At 37.4% G+C, this 20,126-nt stretch overlaps 1 protein-coding gene across 11 annotated transcripts in view; it reads right to left on the reverse strand.

Annotated features, from left to right (window-relative positions):
* Positions 1–20,126, reverse strand: part of MAST4 (microtubule associated serine/threonine kinase family member 4) — a 303,813-nt gene that overhangs the window by 56,160 nt on the left and 227,527 nt on the right. For all 11 annotated transcript variants that reach the window (XM_083816619.1, XM_083816622.1, XM_083816623.1 and 8 more), the window contains 3 exons: positions 15,866–15,954; positions 8,428–8,497; positions 4,721–4,799 (listed from right to left, as the gene is read on the reverse strand). In XM_083816619.1, the coding sequence (XP_083672745.1) occupies positions 4,721–4,799; positions 8,428–8,497; positions 15,866–15,954 (238 nt within the window). The remainder of the gene's footprint in view (positions 1–4,720; positions 4,800–8,427; positions 8,498–15,865; positions 15,955–20,126) is intronic.

Here is a 20,126-nt window from a genome sequence, read left to right on the forward strand (position 1 = left end):
CAGCATGGCTGGCTACTTAAGCCACATCAAATGTTTAGCAGAAGAACTTTGAAACTACTTTGCTCAGCTTGGATTTGATGTCTTTGTGAAGAATGTGTCCATGGGTCAATGCATTAACAACCAGCCTTGCTAGCCTGGACTATTACTATAGACGCTGTAGTGTTTCTGGTCCCAAAGGTGGTTTCCAAGATAGCTCAGTTTACAGGTATCGTTGTATGGCTCTACAAAGCTACTCGGTACCAGTCCCTTTATTTTATCTGTGGAGGGGAAGAAGTCCAAAAACTTTTCTTTCTTTCTGGAGCTCTTCAGTCCTCAGCTGACTTTTTCAACAAAATGAGATTCTTCTAAATAACAATCTTCATGTGCAAATTATTGTACTTATTTGTCTTGTCATATGGGACATCAAGACCCCTGCCTGGCTGCTTTTTTATCAGAGACCAGTACAGTAAAAACATCTTTGCTATGTTATCCCAAGTGAAAGAAAACAGTAAACTTTCATACTGTACAGATGTTCCCATGCACTGCTAAGGTCAGCAGGTAATATCCAAGCTGTTAAGCACAGAAATGAGTCAGTCTTCCTAATTCCCTAGCAACTTGTATGGCGAAAGCTGAATATATCCTAATTTTAGGAACTGAAGAAAACATAGTTATCACACTAGATCTCATGAAATCATCCCCTGAAATAAAAAAAAAAAAAAAAAGAAGAAGAAAAGACACTGCTCAGAGAGGTTTACTTTCACTGGACTGATCTACACGGGAAGGTTTCATCACGTCAGAACAAGTTAAAGTTAACAAGACTGCATTACCTTGGCTTTGCTGCAGACTAGGAAGCATATACACCAAGAATGTACTGCAGTTCACTTGATGAGTAGTAACTTGCCAAGCCATAGTAACTCATTTATGCATTTCAGCTGCAGCACAACACTATGCATAATTCAGCACATAGCACTAAATATATTCCTTCCTATCTCACACTAAGGCAACTAGTTGCAGTTAACCTCACGGTTAATCCTAGAGCCACTATCGTTAAGTTAAATAATACTCTAGTATAGTAAAATTTCCCAATAAGGACTGTCACATATACCTATTTCTATAAAATCAATCTGTATCTCTTGAACTTCAGGGGATTCTGGGAACATCAGGAAGACAATAATCTTCCTCATGTTTTCCACACTTAAAATGTCACAGAATCTACATCCAACAGGATTAAAGTGGAAAATACTTCTTTTGCTAAGGACTCTCAGTTGCATCAGGATCATCACAGGTCCAGAGCACATTTTCTTGGAGGTCTGAATTGCGACCTCTGAACAGATCTGAGCTCTCATAGCAAAACTCTTAACTCCCATCCCCCACAAAAAAAATAAAAAATATAAAAAATAGCTCTCTTGGCATTCTAGAATAGCTGCTTCAAAAGCTACATAGCATTTAACATATATACACAAGCACAGCGCACCAAGGCAAAGCAAACTGTTCTTCAGAGAAAGACAGATCTGCAGCCAATACCAGTTTATGTAACTGCAAAAATGAATTTCCAGATCTCCCTAGCCTATCTTCACATATCCAAATAATTTTCTAACAGGCTACTGGCAAAAACATGCAACCAAATTTTCTCTTGCTTTATCCTCTTTATAGTCTCTTTCTCTTAAAAGAGGCATAATCATCTTGACTGCATGTTTTAGCTGGAAAGATCTGATCCAACTTTGTTTCTTGGAGTATGACACAGCAATAGTTTATTTTCAATTGAACAATCCTCACAGGAGATATTTTCATTTACTTTCATCTTGGTTTAGAGAACTGGAATATGAAACTCATGAACTTCAATTAAATTGATAATTCCATCAATCTCTTCACTTCCACCATAAAACAAAACAAAACAACAACAAAACAGGTTAACAGGAAATGGTTTGCTGCATTCATCTGAGCGTAATCACGATATGATTACTTATACGACCCTTCTGTTCCTGCTTTGACTTTTAGTTGCTTGCAAAGATCAAAGCTGTCATCTATTGTGATGTGTAAAAAACATTTCTGGTCTCCAGTTAATAAATCTCCAGATTAATGTGAATCTTATTCATCCTGCACTGAAAATAAACTGTTTTGTATATACTCTTGAGACTACTGTTTCTGAAGTGGTCTCTCATCGTCTTTATGAATTTGTGAAAATATAGAGAATGAGGCTGCACATGGCTAGCTGTTTCAGATTCTGAAAAAGTACATGAAACCAATTAAATGGGCAGATTTCCAGTTTCATTTTCTGACTCAAATATGTCATCCAGTGGGATTTGGCCAACTTCCTTTCAGTGGTTTGTGGGGACAGGACAAGGGGTAATGGCCAAAAAATGGAGCACAGGAAGTTCCGCACCAACACGTGAAAGAACTTCTTCACGGTGAGGGTGACGGAGCACTGGGACAGGCTGCCCAGGGAGGTTGTGGAGTCTCCTTCTCTGGAGATATTCAAGGCCCGTCTGGACGCCTACCTGGGCAGCCTGCTCTAAGGAACCTGCTTTGGCAGGGGGGTTGGACCCGATGATCTCTTGAGGTCCCTTCCAACCCCTACAATTCTGTGATTCTGTGATCCAGTGGGTAAAAAATGAAAAGCAAGGAAATAATAAAATAATAAAATAATAAAAATAATAAATAATAAATAAATAATAATAAAAATAAAAATAAATAAAAATAAATAATAAATAAAATAAATAATAATAAAATAAAATAATAAATAAATAAATAAAAATAATAAAAATAATAGAAATAATAAAAAAGGACATCAATTCTATACTGCTTCTTTCTTCAACAAAATCCAAACTTTTTAATTTGAAAATATTTACTTCCACAAATCAGAAACAGTTAAATGCTACACAAAGCATCTAGTTCAGTATTTATAAGATGTTTTCATGTCAAAGAATATAAAGACAGAACTCAAAAACAATCACAAAGGTTAAGATATTTAACTCCATAAATGAGTGATTTTTTTTCCAAAAGAAATGAGAACATGATGTAAAAGTTGTTCCATGTTCCAGCACATCCATATAGTAAACTTAATACAGAGTAATGAAAGCAGAAAAAAAATGGACCTACCATTTTAAAATTGCAGCTATCAAGGAAAAAAACTATGCCCGTCGATGGAAAATTAAAACTGTTTTTATGCGTTTCTAACACAGCTTTTCATTTCCTCTGTAGCATAAGCCTGTTACTTTTAACAATGATGGAGTTGCTATAGCAATTACTTATTATCTGACAACCCCTTTTACGTCAATATATTTTAAGTGAAGAACACAGCATATTTGTTTTAGTTCCAAGAAGAGGTGTACGAGTGAGCATTATGGGAAGTGCTTAAGGACTTAATGTGAAATAAAGCAATTTCTTTGGCAAAGCCATGATCTATACAGGTCTGAGGTCAAAAATCAGGGCTGCTGAGGAGCAGTTCATAAAATACATAAAATCCCCCAACCTGGCTTAAAGATTGTAAGAAACAGAAATGACTCAATTTTCCAGCGCTTTTGTGGACAAAAATAAAATAGAGTTGATCATAGTATAAAATGGTCAAGTTTTACCAATGTACAGGGTGTAGAATTCCACTACTTCACAAGAGAAACAGAACGTATCCAAGAGAAGAGAAGGCTTACTTAAACTCTGACAGAAACGTTTAAAAAAAAAAAACAGGAAAAAAAAAAATCAGGTGTCCAGTAATATTTACCACCCATAAAACAGTACTTTCTGTAACAGTGCAATGCTATAGGTACAAACCAAGGCTAACGATACAAAATTACCCTTTTTCAAAGAATCATAGTTGGATCTGCAAGGACCAGGCCCTTTATTGCGGGAGACGTAACCAAACAGCCCACTATTTGCCATTTCCAAAGCAGCCTTCCTCCCCAGTCGCACCTTCCTAGTCTCAGGTGTGATTATCACTAAAGATAGCTTAGTTCCAGGTTGTAAGACGACTCAGTGCTTCCTCTGCAGTACAGACAAGTTTGTCATGTGCAGAAGTACAAATTCATACTTCTCTCACCTAACCTTATTATTGGAGCACAATTACATGCACTGCCATGGTGCACTTCAAAAGTTAGACAGTGCACACAAAATGGGGCTGGGTGTGATAGGAGATCACATCAGAAGGACTGATCTAACATGCAAAAACTAACAACATAAACTGCCGTATTTATCCTATTATGCATTCTAAGGAATTCTTCTGTTCTAATTATAGCCATCTAGAAAGCTAAATATCTCATCTAATATCATGCACTAGCATCTGACTATTGCAAATGAAAAAGACAGGCAAATGTGTGATTCATCTAATTTTAAGATAGCAGTCTAGCCTAGGATAGATGAATCATGTTGTAGGGTGGTTTCTGCTAGCAAGTGAGACTCACAAACTCAATACCTAACTTCCGTATGGTTAAAATAAGGCAGTATGTCTTCCCTACTACTGCTATATAGATCAAAAGGAGGCAGTTAAATACTGCTTCCCGTACAGAGAAAGAAGATCTGTAAAAGCAAAGCACCAGTTACCTCAAGTTCTTCTTCTGTATCAGTGAAGCAGTTTTATATCCCATATTAATTCAAAGTATACAACAAGTAGACAAAGTAAACAAAGAACACAAAACCCTACATTGCCTTTTCTTTAAAAAAAAAAAAGAAAAAGAAAAAGAAAAACAAGGAACCTTTGCTACAGTTAAGAAGATAGGGCACATAATAGTATACTATTCTGGATACTTACAGAAACAGTTGAGCTGGGTGTGTTTGTACCATAGCCAGAAGAAGGAAGGGAGGCCAAAGACCAGCGGCGACCATCAGTCCTGTTGTGAAACTCAGTTTAGTCAAATGAACACTGCAGTACCCTAACACAGAAACATCTGCAAAAGTGTTATTGTGGAAAACTGCATTCCAAAAGCATGATATAAACAAGGTTTTTAATAGAAGTAAACTTTCACATCAGACCACAATAAACAAACATTCAGCAAGGATGATTTGGGCTTACAGACTTTTTAGGGCATTTTTCTAGTCAAAATCCGTGAGATGAAATAACTAGAAAGTGAATGAACAGACTGACAGAACTGATCTCTCGCTAATATGCATAAAAATTGAACACATGGAGTCTTCATGACTCTCAGGTTCATCAAACGAAAATTAATGTGAAGCAAATTAAAAACCTGTGAACAAACCAACTGTGATGCTCTGAACTATAAAATAACCGATATAGTTTGCTTGAAACATAAGGGTAACACTTCTGTAATTGACATCAGTACAGGATACCAGCAAACTAACAAGCTAATATAAAATAACTAGAAAGAATGATCAGATAAACTTTTTTTTTTTTCAAAATCAAATGTAGATCAGGAAAAAAAACCAGCAAAAATCACGCTTACTCAGGAAAAGAAAAAAAGAATCATAACCAAAGCCAATTTCTACTCTTCACAGCTTCAGGTGAGCTACACACAGACAACATGGAGCTTAAACATTCAAAAAGACAAGCCAAAAAGCAATGATGAGGTTGGTGTTTGAATTTCCGAGGAGGTAAAATTTACCTGTCACTTCGATGCCCATGACTGGAGTACAATTGTATCAAATATGTTTAAAAAAAATAAAAAAATACATACATAAATAACAAAACAGGAGTAGTTTTTTATTAGCACACAATTTTATATTAGGGGAGAGTTCACAGGCGAACTGAGGCTCTGTTTTACAGCCAGTAAAAAGAACACCTTTCAAGACTGATCTGCACAAAAAAAAAAAAAAAAAATCCCAAAGTAGAACTAAAGTCATAATGAATCAGGAACCTTCAACCTCTTGCTGCAACTTCCCTGCATGGAACTTATCCTGCATGGTAACTGTCTGAAAACACTGATCATGAACCTTGAACCTCTTGATCCAATTTCCCTACCTTTCAAGGTAACTGTCTAAAAACATCCTTCCCTCTCTCCACTCCAGCAGCTTATTTCCTACTCCCATTTATCCACAAGCTACAACCCAAATTTTGAAGAGACAGAGCATATGAAAAGAGGTAAAGTATTGTATCTAACATATTGTCAATTATAAATGACAGTATATAATTTAACAGTGCAAATTATTAAAGAACATGTGGTAGAGGGACAAGTGACTGCATCAAAGACTGAACTCTGGAAAAAACTTCCTCCTCGTCCACAATTTTGTTTTTAATTCATTAATTCTCCTCCCCTTCCCCATTACGAATGAACAACAACCAGGCTAACAAACTATTATAAAAATACTTTTCATTTTGACTCAGCTGCACAAGCAAGGTGTATTCATAGTTGAAAGACAAAGTACTTGCAATTTATTTAAAATGGCTTAGACCCACATATTCCACACCTGTGAGACAGAATATATATCCTCACTGAATGACTTCTATATAGAACAGAACTCCTGCATCATACAGCAGTTCTCACTCAGAAGGGCCACTGAAGATGGAGATGGTTATCACAGAAGGTATCCAAGAAACAAAGGAGGAAGAATAGGAGGATTTTTGAATTGGGAAGAAGCAAGAAAAGGTTAGTAAGCATCTACAGCATTTTCCCCCAGACCCTGATACACCACTTGTCCCTGGACCATACTGCAGTCCTACCCAGTTCACAGAAGCTCTAGAAAGCAGGATCCACCAGCTCACACATGCTGTACTCATGTGTATTGGCAGAAGATGCCTAAGTTGCAGATACAAGTAGTGCAAGCTACTCCCCTGCATCACCCACCAGTTCTGGGCAGAGGAAATTGACACTTCTGACTGTTGCAGAGTGGCCTGGGGAGTTCTGCCTCCATCCCCACCACACACAGGTTATATGGAAATAACCACAATACACACAGCAAACTGAAAAACTCTTATATCAGCACTGTTTCAAATTAAGTGTTATCAAGCATTTGTGCTATAAACACACAAGAAAGTGTCCACGGAACTGGTATAAATAAGTTTCTTTGAATCCCACCAAAAGGGTGAAGTATTTTGAAATCACAGAAACTTCTTGTGTTAATACTCCTTTAAATGAAAGATCTAAAACTTTTCATTTGGAAACTAGTATCTGTACAATACTCTAAAAATGGTCAAAATCAAACTGAAGCACTGATAGATGAATTCATTTTTCCTCCTGAATTTTAAGGTTCAGAGAAAGATGATTATTTGAACATTTTGTTGATTATGAGTGTGAAAGGAAAAATACATCCTGCCTGCTGTATTTCTACATAATGCTCAGTCTTTCACATCTGTTTTTTCCATTATAAGCTATTTCAGGATTTAATGAATCTTTCTAAAAATATGTTCACAAACAAATGTAATCTATGAACACACATCTTTCCTTTTTTTAAGAAAAAGATACTATCAAGAGGAAGTAGATTCAAAAGAAATACTTCAAGGATTAAAAAAGTAACATGATATCCTGTCAGAAAGATTGACATGATCTATTATTGCAGACAAGTTTGTTTCAGGTAAGAGTTAAAGGAACACTTGTGTAAAGCTTTCTCCCCTTTCCAGGTTTCAAAAAACGTTTAGCCATTTTTTCACAAGTACGTTTGAGAGCTTGTGTGTGCAGCTTTAATGAATTCCCAAAATAATGGCAGTAAAGCTACAGCAGCAAGTGCTATCTCACTGCAAATGCAACAGTTACATACCTGGCATTGTTTAATGACAAAAAATGCCACAGGACTCCGATTTCTTTTTTTGTGTCTATACTCTTGGGTCAAAATATAAACTCTACCTACCCTCTCAGGCTTAGAGTTAATGAACATATTATTTGAGGTAGGCTGACAAGGTGTTAAGTGATACGGAACCATAGTGGCACAAATAGGCAGTCTCCCATGACACATAATCAACTTAAGTTATGGTTCATTTAATAGTAATTTACTTCATAGATCACTTCAAATTCACTTTAGGTCTTCAAAAATTCTAACATTAATTAATCCTCACAACACTCCTATGACAGAGCTGACTGTCTCAGTTGTTCAGATAGCGAAACAGGTCAAGGTCAGATATTAAATGTACAGTGACGATGCTGCTACCAGTGAAACCCGGCCCTGAACTCATGAATTTCTATTTCATTTTCTCTAAGATACAGTTCTTGCATGCCATGCACTTCTTACACTGTTAAGAAAAAAATAAGAAAAATATGGATGTAGGTTATAATTTCTCCGAACCCAAATGGATGAGGAAATCTCTCTATTTTCACACAGTGTACATCTATTTAAAAGCCATTAATATGATGTATACATTTAAAAATGTATGATGTCACTGTATCTATCATCCAGCACAATTTTGTTGCAAATCAGGTTTAAAAGAGGTTATTTAACAGAGATAACACTTGTCATTCTGAGTGATAGACTTGACAGATACAGCTATGTATTTCCAATCATCTTTTAATATCTGGGTCCAACAACATTTCCTCTCTGCGAAATGCATGATGTGTACTAAAAACAAACTCTTACCTTCGTGCAAAAGAAAAGTGGGCTGAGGCACTGGGAGAGAAATTCCTAGGGCTATCTTGAGGACTGTTTCCTGTTGGAAGGGGGAATACACAAATAAATACATATTAGAAAAAAGAAAATACATTTCAGACATGCTAACACTAGCATTTCCAGGCAGGTTAAAAACTAATTTCTGAGTTTCTCCTCTTGAGGACACTGAAAAAAATGAAATACAATTTTATTTGACGTGAGATTTCATTTAGCATTTGACTTTTGGTTACTGAATTTTCTAACTCATAGGAAACACTCCATTCAACCTGAGAAAGTACAAAATTTTGGTTTGAAAGAAATACATTTTCAATCACAGAAACAAAGTGTTTCTTAATCACATGTATTTGAAAGATAGCAAAATCATTATTAGCATGATTAAGCCCTTACTCAAAGTCTCTACAGCATTTTCACAAGAGCTTTATTGTGAATTTTTCATTTTTCAGTTTTTTTTCCTAGCTCCTAACCCCACATAAGCAGGCAGAACACACTTAATAATTTTTTTCCCTTTACTTTTGTGAGACCATGGTACAAAATTTGACTACAAGTATGTGATAAGAAGTGACTGTACACTGTGACCAAGCTGCAATTTTATGACGGTTACTTCTTCATATTACAGTACTCAACCTCCTTCTGACCAATGAAAGTGTGGAAAGAAGATGAGTGGTGAGAGGTGTTCCAGTCACCTTGACTCCTCAACATATGTAACTAGAGAAAAGACAGTATATAAAAAAGAAATAAGAATGACACCCAAAAAATAAAAATCACCTCAAAAGCTAAAAAGATAAGTTTTAAAGTAGTGCCAGAATACAGCTAAATCTATCCTTCCTAAAATAAAGGACAGATTGCAACATCAACATATTAAAGCAGTGCATTTGTTGCAGTATTTTTATTTTTGACATAAATGAGACTGCAACGTTAAGAAATAGATAAAAAAGCTTCTGCACATCCAGTTAGAATCATTATTTAGTTTCTGAGAAGAAAATTACTACCTACATGTGAAAAGGCTGCTACAACAAATTGAGTACCTAAAACACTTCAAGTGGCCTTGATTTCTACTCAAATTTTTGAATGAGCTTTGAGTTTTTCACAGTTAATGTCCTTAGACACTCAATGACAGAAAGTGTAATCATGAAACCATTAGGTAGTAAACAGAGAACCCCTCCCCCGACTTTTTTTTTTTTTTTTTTAAATCAGGAGCAGATGCAAAATGTGTTTTTAGCTCTGCTTAGATCATGTCTTTGCATCTGTTCTTAAAGCCCCAGGAGATGAGAATCCCACTTTCACTGGCCAATACCACAGACTTTTCTGTCCGTTTATCTATCACAGAAAAATTACGTCTTTTCAACTTTACCTTCTCCCCCTCAAGACCCTAGCTTCTTCATTACTTTTCAGACACTTCTGAGGGCCTAGATAATTTCAAGGTAGCAAGGATTTTTGTTCCCTGAAGGGATGGGGGGAGACCAGAGGGAATCTAAAGCCACACATATGGCACAGATTTCAATCTTTATTTGGGGGCCAACACAATTTATTCTTGTCCTGCATGAACTGAAAACACCAAATTACTGACAGCAACAGGTCATTTCATTTAACAGCTAACTGGATTTCTTTTGCTGCTGCCAGAGCTTATTTAATAAAGATAAGATTAAAAAAAAAAAAAGTAACAGTGTGCAGATAAAACATTGTCACAAAGTTTAGCTACTGCACTGGTAAGAATTAGCTGTAACTGGGAGTCCTTTGTGAGCTTAGACAAGAGGGAAAAAAGACAAAGAAGCTACCTTAAACTCTGTCACAGAAGCAGGGACTTAGGCTAAATGTGGTGAGACAAACAGCATTTGACAGGAAATAATCTGACAAATCAGGAGATGGGGGGGGGGGGGTGCATCTTAAATTCTTTTCATCTGTTTAGAAGTTATACAGAGTTAAACTTATTTCCTACACATCAACGACATGCCTAACTGTTCACCAGTTAGTTCAGACATAAGCTTATCCTTCACACTGAAGCAAAAAACATCAAAGAATGCAGTAATGTTATAGCTACAACAGTGGGTGGTTCAAGGAGACACAGTGCTGCTACTGCCTGACTAGAGGCAAAGATCACTTCCTCTCAGACAAAATCCAAAGTCAAAGTGTTTTTCAGGAAGAATATTAGATACTGTTAGTAAGAAAATCAGTATGCAAGCAGCATTTCCAAAAGCAAACGAACTTTTAAAACAACAAGATTGGCAAAGCCATATACATAATACCTGGATATTAAATCCTGCGGGCTTATCTAGACGTCTGAGAACCCAGACAAGACTGAAAACAGAGAATGGAAAATCCAAACCCCAAACAATGGGAGCAACAACTAGTGCTACTAAAGGTTTAAGGTGTGGTGTTCCAGAAAAACAAGAAAGGTTAGAAGCAGAGTCCTATATGTGACCTTCATCCATCATGGCATTCATCCACCCCCAAGTCCATCTGCAAGTCAATACCTGGGAGACTTTCAAATAAAAACCAGTGCCAGTTAATTCTCTGCCCATATGTGCAGTGCTTGCTTATTAGTCAAATCCCGCTGTTCTCTGGGATCTGCTTGCTGCTGTATGTTTAGGCCTAGGGTATCTCTATGCTGCTGAGATTACTGTTGATGTTCCTGACCTGATGAAGTAAACCTGACTGGTGGTCACGCATTAGGCAAGTAATTAACTCAAGTATCCTCTGGGAGAAGTAGCACAATGAATAGGCAATCAACATACCAAAACAATACTTTACCTCATGACAATACACAGGGTGTCTCATTTTGCAAGCAGCTATTGTTAAGAATACTATACCCAGATTAATTAAATTGTGTGATTGTTTTGTAATTAGCTTCAAAAAGTCCTGTGCCTTTGCCAAAGAGGGAAGATGTTTCACATCTTTTAAAAATGCATATGTTACAGGGAATGTGTATTATTAATGTATTTTTAATAGCTGTCTACTTACAAAATAAAGAACTTCTGATGCAATCACTTTCTGTTGGTACTGAGGGAATAACAGATTAATGATTGTTATCACAAATTCCCAATGGATCAGAGACAGCTCCAGTTTGAAGTCTTGGTGTCATTATTTGACAGTCATTTGAAACGAATTACAGTACATCCGCACCACAACAATACAATGTAACAACAGGTCATATGTTCCTGGTGTCTGTTTACTTGGTGTGAACCCATGCTGTGAAGTGAACAATACACAAGAATCCATGAACAGTTACAGGTCTGAGTTTCATACCCCAGTAAACTGTGCCAGTCAGCAGCAGCACGCAGCTGGGCAGCAGCAGCATTCTGAATGCTTCAGCAGGTGTTTCCGCCGAGATCTGCTCAGAGGTGAGGAGCTCAAGCTGTTTCAAAAACTGGATTAATTATGCTTCATGCCAGCAAATGGCCTTCTCCAGTTACAGCAAGGAAGGCATGCAAGCTTCTTAAATCGCGCTTGCCAGGGCAAATCTTCTACACATAGACTTTTATGCTAAATAACTTGTTATGGTTAGCAGCTGGCTTGTTCCATCCTGGGTGTCACTGAAGTCTCCTGCCTTGCTTAGAATCACAGAATGGTTTGGGTTGGAAGGGACCATACAGATGAACCTGTAGCATAAAGCTGATTTCTCCTGGAAGTAAGTGAACGCTGGTACTCCATATGCCCAGAGAAGCTGTGGGTGCCCCATCCCTGGAGGTGCTCAAGGCCAGGCTGGATGGGGCTTTGGGCAACCTGGTCTGGTGGGAGGTGTCCCTGCCCATGGCAGGGGGCTGGAACTGGGTGGTCTTTAAGGCCCCTTCTAACCATTCTTTGATTTTATGAAACTGACACATCAGATTAAGTTTAAATAATATTAATCTGGGTTTTAGCAAAAGTTTTTATCAATCTACATATGATGACAATTGGACTAATAAATTACGTTAGTTTCTGTTCTGTAAATGTCAATTTTCTTTCAAAAAAGAGATTCAGAACCCTGTGTTAGCTTTAGCTTTTAGTACTTTGACAGTTCACCATGAAAACACACCAAGACTTCATTTATTTTCATTCACTTACAAACCTAGTCCTACTTTCCCCAAAAGGCAGTCAACACAGACCATAACTAAAGCAGAAGAGCATAGAAGCTGTGTATGAGACATTTTTCTTTGCTTTAAATGCACGGTAGTAAGCCAGTACTCGTTATCATCTACTTTGGACATTAAAGAAAAAAAAAATAACCCACAGGTTTAAAGTTAAGAAATCCAGGAAAACGAACTCTAAATTTGATGCACATGAATGTCTCCAGTGTAATTTGAACCCTGAAACAACTAAAATACTTAGTATTTTAAATGGCTTTCTTTGTTACTAAACTGCAGTGTGGCTAAACTACTTCTATCAAATGAAATTAGAATCATAGAATATCCTGAGTTGGAAGGGGACCACAAGGATCATCTAGTCCAACTCCTGGCTCCACACAGGTCTACCCAAAACATTATCTCATGGAAGCAACAGGTATTAATGTAGTGAAACCAGAAAATTAACAGTCAACATGTGAAAATGTCTGCTGACCTAGAAAATCCTACAAAAAGGATTACAAGTAGAGGCAAGACCTCTTTGACCTTGGAATATTGCTTTAGACAATACCATCATGTAATCCCATTCATAAATACACTGAATCCCACAGGAAAGATAGAATTTGTCACTGCCATTCTTAGTGAAAAATTCTTCAGGAACCCTCATGTTCTGGTATATATGACCAACATACATCTTTCTTCCCACTCCCTCCAATATGCCTCTGACTGATTTAGACGACTTCACAGATGACAACACAGGCTTCTCAGTCTTCCTTTTCCTAAGATAAGCAAGTAATAATCTTTCAGTCTTGCATGAAAAACTCTCACATTCTATCCTACTAAGCCTTTCTCCACACAAGACCTCCAGAACATGCACAACCGTAAAAACATGCAGCACTCCAGATGAAATCTAACCAAGACATTGTACAGTGGCATGAAACCTTCCCGGATTCAGCTGCAAGTTACTTATTTTGTATGAACTTCTAAGATTTGACTTTTAAAGCTACACTACTTTGGTCCTTCCAAACATCTTCTGATCCAGAAAATGCAGCCAGGTCCTTCTCTAAATTCCTTCTAACAGATGAGTCCAGGTCTTACAGTAGACATTTATGTCATTGGTCCTCCAAGCACAAAATGCTGCAAGTTGCTATGTAATTTGATACTTTTTATTGCAGTCCTCAAGATCAGTCACCTTAACACAGTTTTCCCAGTGCTGTTCCATACTGGATGTCTTCCAACTTTGCATCAACTACAATCATTTTTTGCCAATGTAATTTATGAAAAGATTAAGAAGGTTTGGCCACAAAACCAAAGCCTGAGCACTCTACTGACAAACTCTGCTCCCATTTTGTAAGATTTCTCATTTTAGCACAACATTCATGCTCTCCTTTTTAAGCAATTCCCTACTTGCAGTTCTTCTTCCAGTACCCGTCCTCTTAGTGGCACAAAATGAAGCATTTCATCAAGACAAAAACATGTAAGATTTATAGTATTACTCCTAACAGCTAAACCTTGTTTCTACAGCAGAGAAAATTAAACAGCGTTACACTTGATTATTCATCATCAGGGGTTAGCATCACCCACAGGAACAAGCTCCTGTGACTGTTGAGGTGGGGACACCTGAATGCCCTGACTTGCTGAGATGATAATCACTCACTTGAAGGCTGGGAGGTGCAGATGATCTACCTACGCAGCAGCAGGCATTCAGCTGGAAAACCCATTAGTGTCCAGGGCACCAGATGTTGTCCAAGCTGACAGTGCAGCCCTTTGCCTCCCACAATCCTGAATGTATCCACAGTTCATGCAAAAACTAAAAGGAGCTTTCAGCAGGTTTAACTGCTTTCAGCTTACATATTAAAGGCAAAGGATATGCAGCAACTGTCTTAAGACAATTAATAATAATGACCAAGGTTTGAACACAAAGAAATGGCATTAGTGTATATTTGCTTTCTATTTTTATAAGAAAGAGAAAGACTTTACATATTGAAAGTAGCAAGTATTTTAGAAATCTCATGATCTTTGCAAGTGTCTTTGCACAAGACCTACTGCCAGATTTCAGCTGCAAATCAAAATCTGACTTTCCAATAGCATGAAACATCTCTGCAGTTAGCTTCAGGCCCTATACAGAGGAAGACCGCATATAATGTACTGTATTAGTAATTAACGTATATAACTGATATATAATACCTGCTGTATATATCAACATCTCCATATCCCCTTTCTAACCTCCAGTCCTAGAGCTTTTATCTTGTATGTACTCAAGCTCTGGACTACTTACTGCTTTGACACCTCTTTATTAGAGCGACAAGCCTTCACTCTCCATGTTGCTTACAAATAAACCTGTCTCTTCTTCAACTGGTGCTACTAATGCACCATTTGCACCCTGAACAATACATTTACTTCATCAGCGTGGTGCCATCCAACTTCCCCTTCCCCATCCGACCACATGAATCTGAGAATTACTGAGATGGTAAGACAAAAAATTAAAAAACTTTATGCAAGTATTCAGTGTTTGCCCAATTCAGCTTTCATCTGCTGCTTGCATGCTGATCAGTTTGAGGAGAACCACTGTATTTTCTCTAACAATGTTTCTACTAGAAAACTGCAAGTGCCGTATTAAACTCACCATTCTCTTAAAAAACACAACTTAAACTCTGTAATTGCTCTTTCGCCATCCAAGAACAATTCTATGAAGTACTCAATGTCATTGCCCATACAAGGATTGCTGTGGGGCTTTACTTTTTTTTTTTTTTTTAACCAATGGTAGTAACCATACACCAAAACATGAGAGAGAATGAATCTTTGCACTAGTCTATTTTGGTATCCTAAAAATGTTCCTTTTCAAAATGATGACAATATCATCTCTAACTTTCACTCAATCTTAAGTGCTTCAATGCTTTAGAAGTGAAACAAAATGATCACCAATTTATTATTGTGGAAACTGAAGCACTGAAACTTCTAGTAACATGCCTAACTTCATAAATCCTAGGGAACAAAAGCACTACGAATAGAATGTAATACCCTACTCACCAATTCCACTATATTCACCATGTGTTACAAGCTGTTTAATATTCTTTTCATACAGTACTAGGCCCAGAAAAGGAATTGGGGAAAATGCATCAGAACTTGTCAGAATACATGGAAAACAAACAAAGCTACATGATCCATGTTAGATATTTCTGGACTGCTTGTCACCATAACATAAGATGTATGGATTTAAACTTAACAGAAATTTGGATGGAATGATACGCAACTTTTCACTACTTCCAACAATAGAAAGAAACGTAGTGGGATAGAGTGTCTTTTCCTCTCCTCATACAGAATTTTGAAGAATTTAATAATACCACCAGTAAAATAGATTTAAAAATCACCTGTGTGAGCTGAGAGAGGTGAATGAGGCCGAGGCAGAGCTGGAGACTGGCCATTGCCCATCAAACTCTTCCTGTTGCTTGTTCTACAACTGTAGGCAAAAACAGAAAAAAAAAAAAAGACATCATTAGAAACACAGCATGTACCACATATGGACGTTTTGAGTTTTTGCTTCTTTGTTCCTTCAATTCCCAGTCTCTTATTAAAAATCAGAGCTATTGCTGTTTTTGTAGGAACATACTGGATAATGACAAAGACAGCAGTTTCCAAAGAAAACGCACCATGGATACACGTCAGGCTTGCACGTTTGCTGTTCAATGCAAAGAATATCATATCCCTGTGGAGTCATTAATAAAACGTTCTTCCCTGTCTGCAGCTTGCTTCTCTGCCATACATTTTTTTATAATATTTAAAAATATACACACACAATCTGAAAAATTCTCAGCTTAGAATCACCAACGATCAAACCTATTTCTATTATATGAATTGTAGCTCCAAATAGCATGCCATGAGGAGCAATTATTTATCTGACTCTGAAACAATAATTATAAATTTAATTATTGAGTTAAATTTTGCATCTGTGCCTTTTGTCAGTGAAACAGATGATGCCTACAAAGATGAATGTTTTGTTTTTTACTCATACATTTTTCATTTGCAAAGCCACTGATTTCCCATATCACAAGATCATTAGGCAAGATAAATAGTAAATTAACACATCTAGTAAGCTTGAGAAAGGACACATTTTTCTTAAATACAACATAACGTTTTAAAATATTTGATGGCAGAGGTGTTTTTTCCCCTCTTTCTAGTAACTAATATTCTCATAAATATAAATCCTCAAGACTGCAAACATTCATGCACAAGAAAATAGTATCTTGAAGTCAAAAAGACTAACTATATATAAGCTTAAGTGCATATGCAAATATTTACAGCACTACGATCAGATTTTTTTTCCATAAAGGTTTATAGAAACTCAAAACCATTAAAAGGGGGAATATTCGTTTATAAAAAGCATTTCATTAATACAACACAGGCATACTCAGATCTTATTTGCAGATGTCTCTAAACATCTAACATGTCTAACTTTCTAACGTTATGATCTCTATATAACAGCCAGGAAGCAAAACTGATCAAATTGAATATCACAAGATGAGTAAAATGCAAAAGAAGGGATAGAGTTAAACAAGCAGGCATGAACGTGGGTAACCTGCTGGGATAGCATAAATAGTAAGTAAAAAAGATTCAAAAGTAATCCATATTATTACTAGAGGGAAAAAAAGGTCAGAGGAAATGCAGACTAATAAAGCAGTATAGAAATTATTTGCAATATGTAAAAAGTGTCAAATGAAGACCAGTCTTCCCTTGAAAAACATTTTGCTAAGCACTGAGAGTGCCATATCCAACAGTTTAACAGGTTAATGCAAAGTTTATTTCCGTAAATTACACAATGAACTACCACATCCCTTTATTATAATCAATTAAACAATGCATTAACTCATGAGTATACATTTATTATTACCACTGTAGGAAAAGAAAGCAATAAATGCTTTAAGGATTCACATTTAAAGTACAGGAAAAGTCACACAAAACTTTTTTAAGACATACAGTGCAATTACTAAGCTGACCAAACAGGGAAAATTTTATAAGTATGGATTATATATATTATGTTTAAATTCAGTTGACCCGACTACAAATATTTTTAACATACTTACTATTTAACCTACTGTTTAAGTGACAAGACTTAAGCAAATATTCCATATGTTATTAGACAACAATTTCAAAGCCACATTGTTCCATCCCTTCTCTAATTTTTTTCTAGCTGAAGAGCTATATTCAACTGCTCTCTTATCAAAGAATGGTTCAAATACTTCCTTTTGGCTTTATAACATCACTGTAATTTCAGTAACTTTTCTTATATCGTACTATGACAACCCTTAGTTTACCTGCTACACTTTCAAAAGATCTTGAATAACAGTTCATTTGCAATCCTCCAATCCAAAACTAAATTCAACACAAACTTTCAGTATTCATTAGACATTTGTTAAAGGACACAAGAGATTGTATCTATCCATAACGATCTGATGACACCACTGCAGCATCTGTGGTGCAGGCTGGGGTTAAGAGACCCTACTACATGACATTAGGCAGCTTCGCATGTGCAAAATCTGGGATCGTCACATCTCCTACAAAAAAGCATAGGTTTTAATCATCTAATCCCTTGATAATGCTCCCAGCAAAAGAGATTTCAAAGGTAGTAGATGATTCTCCTTTTCTAACCAAACCAACCTTACTTTTAAGTTCCAGGCCACATGCACACTTCATTAATTTTGCTACAAAGATGATTCCATATACATGTGTACAGTATCATTTACACTTAAATTAACAGTTTTATCACTTATGTCAGAATTTTTTTTTGTAAATAAAAGACTCTTTGTATTCAATTTTACATTAAAATTCAAACTTCACGTTCCACAGGTGAAATTAGTGCAATATCTTTCACACATTAATTAAGATATATAATTCTAGTTATCTAGATTTTACAGTTATTTTTAAGAATTATTTATGGGGACTAGGATGGCATTACCTCCACAGCAAGATCTTACATAATTTTAAAAATTTCCCCGAACTGCCATTACAAAAAATCTTTACTCAGATGTGGCTGCAGTTGTATGAAGAATTTCACTTATCACGTTCTAGTGAAGTATTTTAGACCTGGACAGGCTGGAGAGATGGGCAGGAAGAAACCAAATGAGGTTTAAGAAGAGCAAGTGTAGAGTCCTGCACCTGGGAAGGAACAAAGGGACGTATCAGTACAGGTTGGGGGATGACCTAATGGAGAGGAGCTCTGAGGAGAAGGACCTGGGAGTCTTGGAGGACAGCAGGCTGACCACGAGCCAGCGATGTGCCCTTGTGGCCAAGAAGGCCAACGGTAACCTGGGCTGCATTTGGAAAAGCGTGGCCAGCAGGTCAAGGGAGGAGATCCTACCCCTCTACTCTGCCCTGGGCAGGCCTCACCTGGAGTACTGTGTCCAGGTCTGGGCTCCCCGGTACAAAAAAGACAGGGATCTCCTGGAAAGAGTCCGGCGGAGGGCCACAAAGATGATACAGGGCCTGGAGCGTCTTCCCTATGAAGAAAGGCCGAGAGACCTGGGTCTGTTCAGCCTGGAGAAAGGAAGACTGAGGGGGGATCTCATCAATGTTTATAAATACCTGAGGTGTGGGAGACAGAGGGATTTGGCCAACTTCCTTTCAGTGGTTTGTGCGGACAGGACAAGGGGCAATGGCCACAAGACAGAGCACAGGAAGTTCCGCACCAACACGTGAAAGAACTTCTTCACGGTGAGGGTGACGGAGCACTGGAACAGGCTGCCCAGGGAGGTTGTGGAGTCTCCTTCTCTGGAGATATTCAAGGCCCATCTGGACGCCTACCTGGGCAGCCTGCTCTAAGGAACCTGCTTTAGCAGGGGGGTTGGACCCGATGATCTCTTGAGGTCCCTTCCAACCCCTACAATTCTGTGATTACATCTCTTGAGAAAATCACAGAAAGTCAAAAGTGCGAATTCTCCTCTATTTGTCCTACGAGTAACGTAAAACATAAAGCACTGCATGCAAGGACAAATCCATGCTAGAGCTCATCCTGTAGCTTTGGGTTTTTTTGCTCCACAGATTCTGAAATCATGTATGTAGCCGTCTTGTATAACCCCTGAAAGAGAACTCATTCCCCAGATTAATGGTAGAATAGAAGAGACTCTTTGTGGGTGAAGAAAAAAACACCTCTGGGGAACTTTGAAAGATGATCTCAGCTGCTAGAGCACTGCAAACAGGAAGCAGGGTGCCACTACAGAGGTAGCAAAGCATTACTAACAGAAGTATTTGGCCTTGAAACAGCAGTCCTCATGTACAAAGAAACTCCAAAGTTAGAGCAATTCTGCAGACAAAATCATTTCTTCTAGATCCCTGCGCACATCTTTCCCTTCTATTGTCTTCATAAATCTATTCTTCTCCCATTCAAACCTGACAAGATAAACCAACTGATGAAAGACAGACCTGAAAGAAAGCCTCTTTGTCTGTAGTAAAGTTATACAGTGCAGGACTGTAAATTGGGGAAACATAAACCTTGGTAAACCACAGAGAGCTACATTCTCAAAACGCTGCTCTCTAAAACTTGGATTTCACTTTGTGATCAGGTTGCATGGCACAGAGAAGAGACCTGCAAGCCAGGCAGCAGACTACACAGGGTTTAAAGTGCTGGGGAAAAAAAAA

Source organism: Anser anser (assembly GCF_964211835.1).
Source record: "Anser anser genome assembly, chromosome: Z".
Classification (NCBI taxonomy): Eukaryota; Metazoa; Chordata; class Aves; order Anseriformes; family Anatidae; genus Anser; species Anser anser.